Here is a 12,175-nt window from a genome sequence, read left to right as displayed (position 1 = left end):
TTGCTAACTTGTGCACAATAACAGATAACTTTGGAGCTAAAAAATCTGCAGTCTTTATAAAAAGCAAAGGAAAAATACCATTTGGGTCTACATCTCCATAACCATCAAGGTCCTTCAACAGAGCTTCAATTTCACAAGATCGAAAAGTAAACTAGTTAGTTTAGCCTCAGGAAAACAAGAATGTGGAAGTTCAAGTTTCTCATTACTCTGTGTACTGTCAAACACATCAGCCAAAAGTGTTGCATTCTCCTTTGGAAAGTGAGTGACTGAGCCATCTGGTTTAAGTAAAGGAGGAACTGATGCATCTACACCAAAGAGTGCAGATTTTAGGGTAGTCCACCAATTATATTCCTGGGTTGTATCAGAAAGGTTTCTTTTATGGTTAGATAGTACCAAAAAGGGTTTCTTTTATGATTAGATTGTATGTTACCTTTCCAAAGATGATAGGCTTCCTATTTCTCCAAGTAAGCACATCTACAATAATTATTGAACCACGGTTTGTCTTACACTCGGTACCTTAGCACACGAGAAGGGATACGCCTATCAGTTATGTTGACTAGATTCTCATTCAAATGGGCAACAGGATCAACACTACTATACATTTGTGACCAATTCAAGCCCAAAAGATCATGCAAAATCCCATTCCAGTCTGCTTGAGATTTCATTTAAATCTTACATGAATATGATACATCAGGGACATGCTGCTCAGTCTTCACTACTTATGAAATCAAGGCATGATTAGACTTGATATAACACCAAGGGAGTCGGTGTATACAAGGTCCATGCAGCTACCAGACCTGTGAGTAGCTTCACTATGATTTGCTCGCAGCCAGATTCACGGGCAAAGCCTAAAGCTCTTAAACCATGGCAATTGGTAGGAGAAACAGAACTTAACCACTTCCTATAGTGAGCATTGAAATCACCAACAAAGACAAAAGGAGCCTTTCTCTCATCTTGTATCTTAGCCATAATGGTAAGAAGACAATCGAAGATAGAATCATCACTATCTGGATTACGGTAGATTGAACACAAATAGAAGGTGTTATGCCTGCCACAAACTTTTATTACTTGAATCTCATGACATCCACATTCATAGCAGGACTTATGAGAAGCAGGGTAGTCAGTCCTAATATACAATGCCATTCCCCTGGCCCTAAGATGGCATCACGTTTCAACATTATTGGTTGCTTAAAACAAGTTATAAGGAGCTCAGATGAGAGCCTCATATTAGAAACCAAATTTTCTGAGCACAAAAGAATATCATACTGTCTAGACGCAACTGTGAGGTCTTGAATATTTGCATGAAGACCATGAATATTGCAATACAGTAGACATACTGGTCCCAGATTTCAAGGTCTCCAGACAGCATAAGAATTAATGGTAATAAAAAAAGGGACATCATACTTAAAATCAAGATTAACAAAAATAATATGTACGGAAATGTAAATAAAGTGATTGATCAAACCCGTAGACTATAGAAAAAGTAGGAAAAACTGGTCAACATGGAGGAGCCAATACACCATGCAAGGCTAAATACCCTCCAGGATAGCTACTTTAAATGAAGAGAGGACAGTAGGATGGTTTTGAGAAGAAGACTCATATAAGGAAAAGACAACCTTTTGATAAACCACTAGGCATCCATGACACTTCTATTATGCCTGCCCAACACACCATTCAAATAAAAACAAGAGGTACAAAAAAAATAAGAATAGTGTGCCTGAGTGTACCCTCAAGCAAGAGAACTCTTAACCCAAGAGAGTAGAAGACCATGGTACAGGGGCTATGGCACTAAATAAGACTAGAGAACAGTGGTTTGGTTTTGGAATGTCCTTCCCCTAGAAGAGCTGCTTACCATAGCTAAAGAGAGTCTTCTACCCAAACCAAGAGGAAGGTAGCCACTGAACAATACAGTAATTAGCCCCTGGAGCAAAGAGGTGTTTGGTAATTTCAGTGTTTCAGGTGTATAAGGGAAGACGAGAATCGGTAAAGAATAGGCCAGACTATTCGGTGTACGTGAAGGCAAAGAAAAAATTAGCCCTAACCAGAGAGAGGGATCCAATGCATTACGATTAGGAAGACCATTCCACAACTTGATCACAGCTGCAATAAAACTTTTAGAATACTGTGTAGTATTGAGCCTCATGCTGGAGAAGGCCTGACTATTATAATTAACTGCAACCCCCGTACTACGAACAGGATGGAAATGTCCGGGAAGATCTGAATGTAAAGGATGATCAGAATTAGGAAAAAATATTATGCAGCCTGCATAATGAACCAATTGAACAATGGGGCCAGAGACTAATATCTAGATCAGGAATAAGATCGAGGATAAAGCTCTTCAGAAACCTGTGGGTACTCCCATAGGTAATAGGCAGTAAAAGTTGTTGATGCCATCAAGTTTAGTTAATAATGATTAAATATTCCTTATGTAAACAATACTTAAATTGTATCAAATAGTAATTTCCACAAGAACCTTAGGAAGACAATCGACAATGCACTCTGGTAACAGAATATTTGATGGCATGGAAGTGCCATTGCTATCCTTGCAGTTATGAAAATTGCACTATCTCTCAGTCAAGAAACTTGGACACTCAATATGTTTAACAGTCAATGGTACAGAGCAATCTTCACAAAATAGCTGATGTTCACTCATCAAATAACCCTGCGTCAATCTGGAGTGACTAATTATCCTTGGAATAACACTACTTCTCTTGACCTTTGTATTATAAAATATGTTCAGGAAGGGATAACTTAAGAGGTAGAAGTCTAGTGCCTTTACGGACATGGGAAGATGCTGATGGGAAATGGGGGTGGCACCTCTCCTCATTCAACTCTGTGGCAGCAGTTCTACTAGCAGGGGGAATAAACAGAAAGCTACAGGAATGTTGTAAACCAGGAACAAAAAAAAGTGTATATTGGAAGGTTGCACAAACTGTTAGTAAGATTTTGACAAAAATTTAGGGAAATAACAACACACTTGATCTATCATGAACCCTAACTTTCAAAACCCATAACTGACTGGAATGCAATCTGATGCAGCTTTGGTCACATAACATTTTTGGAAAGAGGGACCCTGGTTACTTAACCCTACAAAATAAATTAGGAACTTTCTTTTGAATGATATTTGCCTTGCCCAAATAAATTACACCCATTCTAACTGGACAGAGAAGCTTATTCTCTCTATTATAGCACTACCCACCTTACTCCCCGATGAGGCTTTTAGTCTTGAAATCATTCTTTAGCTTAGAACTTACGAATATCACAAATTTTTTAAGTAATTTGCATTTTTCCTAATTATAAAACCATGAGTAGTTACAATTTATAACAAGGTTTTAGCAGTTACTGCCAGGTGGCAGGTAGCATAAGCTCCACCCACCTGACAGTCCACTGAGCATCCACTTTGACCTTAACCTAGGACTTTCAGGGTGGCTGAGGTAAGAAATCCAACTTGAAGAAATCAAGTTTTTATAGATGGGAAAAATACAAATTACGTTAAAAAATTGTTATTTCTTCTTACAAGAATACAAAATTTTGTCCTCTAATAAGAGACTTATCCTTGGTAGGGAGGCAGTTCCTATATGCAAACCTGCAGGTTCAAGTCCCAGGATGTCTGAGGACTTGAACCTAACAACCACGAAAAAGATATCCTACGTTATAGGCTAGGTTTCTACCAAAACTTAAAAGGCAGTCATGGAAGAACCTATATATCTAAGGATATGAAGTCTAAAAGGTCTAAGCTCTTCAGTCTGAACACTTGGCTTAAGGTCGAGCAATAGCCTTCCACCGCTGAGACTAAGAGGAGCTTTTACCAACGAATGTAAACAAGGAAATCAGCTATTAGTTACAGAGGTTCCAACCACAGAAGTATCCCTTCTAAGACACCAATAGCAAAAGATGGCCAACTTTTCTTGGTAGACAGCAGCATATATGGGCTCTCATATAGAAGCAAGCTGTAAAGTGGCATTGTATGTACCTCAGTTTCCTCTACACATACCAACCTTCAGGGTGCAAGAGTCTACAAATAAACTCCAACACTGCAAGTGCAGATATTAGCCTGTAATGGCTGAAATTACCACTTACACAACCCTTTAGAAAACCATAACTATAGCATTACATTAATTCAGCTCATCTGGATTTGGCAAAATTTTTGCTCATTTACTACTGTAGTATTTAGCAGCAAAAATTATAATTTACAAAATCAACAAGAAAGTAACCAAAGTTTCAAAAAGTACTGTAAAAGGAAAACTAAATGAACCTTCATCACCTCAACTACCTAGCATCTTTTTAAAAAAAACCGGGACTAAAAAGTTAATTTAGTGAGATAAGGCAGCAAACATCAGGAAGAACATCAAAAGATGACAGTTTACCTTTAAGCTCACAGATATGCAGTGCTACTTTAGCTACAAAATATTGTAATCTATTAAAATAAGCTCTTAAAACTTATGTGAGTGAATAAATTTAATGATGTGTAAACTAATAATCTAAAACTTATGTCTACTTCAATATTTTCCTTAAAAAATTTAAAGCAACAAATAATGGCATCGTCAACTGCTTAGAAACACCAAATCCTTCAGAAAAAAATAATATATTAAAGCACACTTATGCAAGGAAATCTAGCATGAAAAGATTCAATCTGTTTTTGTATGTCTTCACATGCACTTTAGTTCTGCATTCATACTTACTAGCACAGCCAATTCACAAATCATGAATGCACCAATAGTTGCCTCCTCGTGGTTATCTTGAATATCTATATTTATGACATGAACAGGAGCATTCTCTTCTGGGATTCTAGCCTCCAAGACTGCAAGAAAATAATAAAAACATCAAAACAATGTTACATGATGGTGTAACACTTCTACTACCATACTTTATCATTATATAGTATTTTGGACTTTTTGTTTCCTTTAAGAGTATATTAGTTTTGAAAGACAACGGAGTCAAACTACCCTCATAGTATCCACCCGAAGGAACTCTTCTTCACATGTAAAAATAGGAGCAAGGTGACGTTAGAGGAGGTGGACAATTTGGTGAGAATAGATAAAAAATAAAAGTCAGAGAGAAGTGCAAAGAACCTTTGAAATCATAGTACAGCTCATAAGACTTACAGAGAGTACGCATACAGGGATAATAGGTGGTAAACTTTTAAGTGATAATTACAGTACACTAATTCCTTTTCAACATCATCGTAACAGATGGTTATCAAATAACCAAAATTTCCCCAAAAACACTACACCATCATTACTTTTTAACTTACCATATAAACTTACAAAGCTCATTAACAAAAATTCTATATTAACACAATTTCTAATGCAATATATATGACTAAATATCACTCAAATTTATGGTATATATTTTTGTACAATAAACTGAACAGTACAGAAAATGGAATAGTCCTCACTGCTCAACACTGGGTTATCACTAAATTACATTACTGTATTTGGTATATATCTCCCCTATATAATCTACCCATAGCCAACTGCTAGGAGACAAGACACTGCCCACAGATCTTGAGTGTTTTGAAGGTGAAGGTCGCTCTGAGGCGACACTGCATCCTTACTCGCATTTAAGGGAGCAAGGACTCCAAAACAAAACCGAAGAAGTCTACAGATTCATCCAAATCCTCCCCAAGGGAGGTGGGAGATGACCCTGCCACCCCTCATTCTTTGCATTGGAGATGGAGGCATCTTCCAGACACGGGTGCCCTCTGATAAGTTGTTGAATCCTGCATACAGGGCACAAAAGGTAAGATTTTTCATCCCTGAAGACGAGCAGCTTCTCCAGAAGTGATGACTCCTCTGACTCTGTAGGGAGGTTATCATAGCCTACCGGCCCAGACTGTACAGATTAAGAAGAAGTAGAATCGGAATCTACACTCCTGATGGTCCTTTCCCTACTAAGTTAGATAAAGAGCCTTGAGGAAGCACCTAGAACCTCTAGAAAGGGTGAGATAGATAAGTTATTGCAGAGGTACCCAGGGATCTAGAAAAAGATTGGAACTTCCTCAGTACGAGCTAGTGAGAAAGGCCTTGGATAAGGTCAATGTTCTGGGAGCAAAGACGTTTTTATGTGGTCTAGGATACTCATTCCTCTCCACTTCCTCTTGATCCAGCTGTTTCGAACTTGACCGCTTCCAGTTCAGTCGAGAAGCTGGCCGCCCAGCAGATCACATTTATGGTTGTGGAAGATGGGAACAAGAAAGCTGCTCCCATGGCAACATTGCAAGCAGCCTCATGGATAGGCCACTGGTTGGGCACTATGGCCTACCTAGCCTTAGAGTTCTAACCTCTCCGATAAGGAGAGAAAGAAACAATTTACAGACCTCACCCTATAGGGGGATAAAGCAGTTGAGTTTCTGGTACATCAGGGGGGAAACTGGATACTGAAGACGTGTGTTGCAGTTGTCTCTGGGTTTACTAGACAGGTCACAAAGAGGGAGGTAATAAACCTCAGAAATGCATCTCAAGTGGAGCTAACAAATGAAGTAGTCCAATCAGGACTAGCTCCTTCATTGAGCAGCAACCCCCTCCTCCAATATTCATTGTGGAATGTCTCCTCCTTCTAGGTAAGCTTCTACACCATTTCTTTGTCAGGAAGTGAACAAGCACATGGACGTCACACAGGCCCTCTGACTCTGGTCAGCCATTTCGCTAACATAGAGGCCAGAACCACGGACGCAAAGATAAAAGTAAACAAGGCTCTAGAACACAGCAGGCCTGGGAATTCCCCCAATCTTCGTCCTCCAGTGGAGTGATACTTTTCAAAGAAATGGATGAGGTGATAGTGCCACAGGTCTGAGCAGTGTACAGTAGATGTGCTTCGTTTAGAATACTACATACATACATATACCAAGGCACTTCCCCCAATTTTTGGACGTAGCTGACATCAACAATGAAACAAAAACAAAAAAGGGGACCTCTACTCTCTACGTTCCTCCCAGCCTAACAAAGACTCAACCGAGTTCAACTGGTACTGCACTGCTAGGGTGCCACAGCCCACCCTCCCTCGTTATCTACCACAGATGAACCTTCATAATCCTGAATCCCCTACTGCTGCTACCTCCGCAGTCATCTAAGGCATCGGAGGAAGCAGCAGGGCCTACCGGAACTGCGTCACAATCGCTGGCCATTCATTCCTATTTCTAGCACGCTCTCTTGCCTCTCTCACATCTATCCACCTATCACCCAGAGCTTCCTTCACTCCATCCATCCACCCAAACCTTGGCCTTCCTCTTGTACTTCTCTCATCAACTCTTGCATTCATCACCTTCTTTAGCAGACAGACATTTTCCATTCTCTCAACATGGCCAAACCACCTCAACACATTCATATCGACTCTAGCTGCTAACTCATTTCTTACACCCGTTCTCACTCTCACCACTTCGTTCCTAACCCTATCTACTCGAGATACACCAGCCATACTCCTTAGACACTTCTGTCTCTCCATCACTTTCGTTCCCCACAACTCTGATCCATACATCACAGTTGGTACGATCACTTTCTCATACAGAACTCTCTTTACATTCATGACCAACCCTCTATTTTTTACTACTCCCTTAACTTCCCCCAGCACTTTGCAACCTTCATTCACTCTGACGTACATCTGCTTCCACTCCACCATTTGCTGCATCAACAGACCCCAAGTACTTAAAATGATCCACCTCCTCAAGTAACTCTCCATTCAACACGACATTCAACCTTGCACCACCTACCCTTCTCGTACATCTCATAACCTTACTCTTACCCACATTAACTCTCAACTTCCTTCTCTCACACACTCTTCCAAATTCTGTCACTAATCGGCAAAGCTTCTCTTCTGTGTCTGCAACCAGTACAGTATCATCCACAAACAACAACTGATTTACCTCTCATTCATGGTCATTCTCGTCTACCAGTTTTAATCCTCGTCCAAGCACTCGAGCATTCACCTCTCTCATCACTCCATCAACATACAAGTTAAACAACCACGGCAACATCACACATCCCTGTCTCAGCCCCACTCTCACTGGAAACCAATCACTCACTTCATTTCCTATCCTAAAATATGCTTTACTACCTTTGTAGAAACTTTTCACTGCTTGTAACAACCTTCCACCAACTCCATATAACCTCATCACATTCCACATTGCTTCCCTATCAACTCTATCATACACTTCCCCAGATCCATAAATGCAACATACACCTCCTTACCTTATGCTAAATATTTCTCGCATATCTGCCTTACTGTAAAAATCTGATTCATACAACCCCTACCTCTTCTAAAACCACCCTGTACTTCTAAGATTGCATTCTTTGTTTTATCCTTGATCCTATTAATCATTACTCTACCATACACTTTTCCAACTACGCTTAACAAACTAATACCTCTTGAATTACAACACTCATGTACATCTCCCTTACCCTTATATAGTGGTACAATACATGCACAAACCCAATCTACTGGTACCATTGACAACACAAAACACATATTAAACAATCTCACCAACCATTCAAGTACAGTCACACCCCCTTCCTTCAACATCTCAGCTCTCACACCATCCATACCAGATGCTTTTCCTACTCTCGTTTCATCTAGTGCTCTCCTCACTTCATCTATTGTAATCTCTCTCTCATCCTCATCTCCCATCACTGGCACCTCAACACCTGCAACAGCAATTATATCTGTCTCCCTATTATCCTCAACATTCAGAAAACTTTCAAAATATTCCGCCCATCTTTTCCTTGCCTCCTCTCCTTTTAAGAACCTTCCATTTCCATCTTTCACTGTCTCTTCAATTCTTGAGCCAGCCTTCCTTACTCTCTTCACTTCTTTCCAAAACTACTTCTTAGTCTCTTCATATGAATGACGCAATCCCTGACCCCACCTCATGTCAGCTGCCCACTTTGCCTCACGTACCTTGCGCTTTACTTCCACATTTTTCTCCTTATATTTTTCATACTTCTCTATCTCCCGTAAACAAGCTCTCCCACTCTCCTGGTTCTTTTATCGACCAGGAGGAAAGACCGCGCACTCCGGTCAGAGGTGTTGACTATACCGAAGAAAGGTGCTTTACAGGAAGTCAGAGAACTATTTGGGCTTCTTAAGCTGCCTCTTTCTGGTAAAAAATCCTAAAGGGATTAGAGACCAGTGAGAGATCTGACAGCTCAACAAATTTGTCCATCAGACTAAGTTCAGGATGGAAATTCCCAGCACAGTCAGACAGTGCAATATGGAGGAACAATTTCATGATCTCCATCAACCTCAGGAATGCCTATTTTCAAATCCTTGTGAATCATTCCTCAATGAAATATCTATGCTTTATCCTAGTGAGCAATGTGTTTCAGTTCAGGGTACTTTGCTTCTGGCTGTCCACAGCCCTCTAAGTATTTACTCGGGTATTCACATTGGTGTCAGCATGGTCACATGCCAATGGGATGCATCTCATTTGGTATTTGGACTACTAGTTAATGCTAGCAGACTTGGAGTCTCAACTTTATCATTGGAACAGGCTCCTCTCGTTTTGTCACGATCTGGGGATTGTGACAAATCGGGAAAGTCCAATCTTTCTTCCACACAGAGAATGATATACCTGTACATGGAGATAAGAAATATAAACTGAACTAGCTCAAAACAAAGCTTACAAAATAAAAATATATACCCCAGAAATAAGTCTCAAATAGTTTCCCAATTGTTTCGGTTAGAAGGACTACTGGCTATGTGCCTTAGTTGTTTGTGGGTGTTCTCCTGTGTTGTACTTGTGCCTTGAAGTTTGAAGGAAAGCTCTGGGAAATGTAAGGAAGGATCCCTTTGAATAGACAGGCAGATGCATGAATGGATTCCTACGAGACAAATGATGATTAAAGATAAGGACAAGTCTTTGTATAAGAACATAAGTAAAAAAAAATCCCGATGAAATTGACACTTAACTTTTCACAAGTCATGGATAGTTTAATCAATTAAAGGATCCTTTTAGCTTGCACAACATTAACAATCAGGGAGAAGCTGCTGCTACCAAATAATTTCCGGTAACTTTGAAGAATATTAACAATGAAAAACAAGCTTTTTCCAGAACTCATCTTTTATAGGGGAACAAACACTGCCCCTACACGACGAACACAAGGTGTGAGGGTCAAGCTCCGGCTTGGAGAGAGAAGCACCACAAGATTTACCGGCCATAGGCCCGGGGCAACGACGGGGATGCTCCATCATGAACACTAAAGCACCAATCGACACAGGGACACACAGGAAAGAGGTGGATAAGGTTAGGATTGAACACGTGGGGACCGCGTGGAGACACAAATGGTCACACTGGGTGAAGAGAGCGCGGCGAGATGTGAATCACGACGTGACCAGAAACTTACTGATGACCGAGACCTGGCCAAGCACGCTCACTGACCCGGGGTCGCCTCATGGCGCGTATTCATCCGCTACAGAGGTACCCACTATAGAAAACAGAGATGGGGAAACTACATAAAATTCTGGTCGGTTGGGAGGAGATCCCAGATACTCCTAAGAAAGTAGTTCGAGGTAAGTACTCCGTGTTGAAACAAACAAGCTTTTTCCAGAACTCATCTTCAATGGGAATGAAACTAGTTTATTTTGGAAGAGAATGCCAAATTGCTCTTATCAATGAAAGATAAAATAATTTTATACCAGTAGTTAGGAAGTATTGCAATTAAAGAAACTTCCTTTTAAGGTTGTTAATCCTAGATATTGCACCAAGATGTCTCACATATCTGAATAGCTTCAACCCAAATGCGAGTATCATTTTCTTGCCAACAAACACCATGTTTCTCTTTTAACCCATGAACTAAGGTGTCATAGCTCTCTTCAAGTGGTACTATCTACAATGTACCTTGTGCGGGTAGTTGATACTACGTCAGGGGATGACAGCACGAAAATCCAGGATTTTTGGAAGACCTAATAAATTTTTCAAACATTATTAAAAGTTGGTGCTTCTTGGATTGAAATGACTCAAATAGCAAAGAATACTTCATAGAAGAAAATGTGCCCTCAATTCATTTGATTTCAAAGGCTTTGATGTATCAAAGAATTTGGTATCCCTTGGGAAGGAACATGAGATGGAGTTAAAAGAAGATTCTGAACAGTTGATTGAGACTTACAAGCAACCACTGACTAATGAAGAATTGTTGATGTTAGAGGAACAACAGAAAATGGAAGAAAGTTTTCCTTACTTGGATCTAAGGGACTTGAAGCTTAAAAGACAAGTAGAGTACTTTTCACTTTTCATTTAAGTGTCTGTCAATCACCAGCATACAGAAGTTTAACCAATTGATATGCATAGTAGATATTCTATTTGGGATCCATCTTCTCAAGGTTTCCCTGAAGTAAGGCCATTATTGAGAAAATTAGCAGATTGAACACAACAGGGATCAGATAAACAGAATTTTGTTTCCACGTTGAAAGGAAAGAACTGAAGAATTTTGAGAAATTTGCTCAGAATTCCATATTTTGCAAGTTTCCTCCACAGGAGCTAACAATGCAGTGTGTCAAATGCCATCTCAAGGGCAGAAAAGACTATATAAGTTTGCATTTTGCTTTCAATATAACCCCTTCATTTACCTAATTCAATTTTACTTCACCTGGAATAATGCCATTAGGACAAAAAATATACCATTATTTTTCAATTGGATTTCACTTAGAACCTTGTGTAACAAAAATGAGAAGTCAACCTCAATCCAGTACCAACCCTTTGAGATACTGTACATCCACACAAGTATCCCTGTTGACTGACGTTTTTGACAGTAAACAGAGTAATGAAAACTTGAACTTCCTCATTCCTGTTATCCTGAGGCTAAACTACTAGTTTAGCTTTTCGATCTCGTGAGATTAAAGCTCTGTTGATGGACCTTGATGCTTATGGAGGTGTAGACCAAAATGTAATTTTTCCTTTGTTTTTTATAAAGACAGCAAATTTCTTAGCTCCAAAGTTATCTGTTATTTTGCGGAAGATAGCAAGAAGAGGAGCTTTTAGCACTTGTTGGAGAATTGGTAATGTTACTCATCTATGTAAATGTGTTTGTGGTAGCTCAAGTCCCACTGATTACCGCCCAATTTCCATAACTCCCATATCTAAAGTTTTTGAACGTCTTCTGGCAAAACGTCTTAATAGGTTTGCTGAAGGTAATCATCTATTCCCTACTTTGCAATTTGGTTTTCGTAAAGGCCTTGGAGCATG

The 12,175-nt window shown here is 39.7% G+C and overlaps 1 protein-coding gene across 2 annotated transcripts in view; it reads right to left on the bottom strand.

The window, feature by feature from the left end:
• Ssu72 (Ssu72 CTD phosphatase) overlaps positions 1 to 12,175 on the bottom strand; it is a 140,267-nt gene that overhangs the window by 17,475 nt on the left and 110,617 nt on the right. For both annotated transcript variants that reach the window (XM_068361976.1, XM_068361977.1), the window contains exon 5: positions 4,683 to 4,801. In XM_068361976.1, the coding sequence (XP_068218077.1) occupies positions 4,683 to 4,801 (119 nt within the window). The remainder of the gene's footprint in view (positions 1 to 4,682; positions 4,802 to 12,175) is intronic.

The sequence above is a fragment of the Palaemon carinicauda genome, chromosome 38 (assembly GCF_036898095.1).
Source record: "Palaemon carinicauda isolate YSFRI2023 chromosome 38, ASM3689809v2, whole genome shotgun sequence".
Taxonomy (NCBI): domain Eukaryota; kingdom Metazoa; phylum Arthropoda; class Malacostraca; order Decapoda; family Palaemonidae; genus Palaemon; species Palaemon carinicauda.
This window is presented reverse-complemented; position numbering and strand designations above follow the sequence as displayed.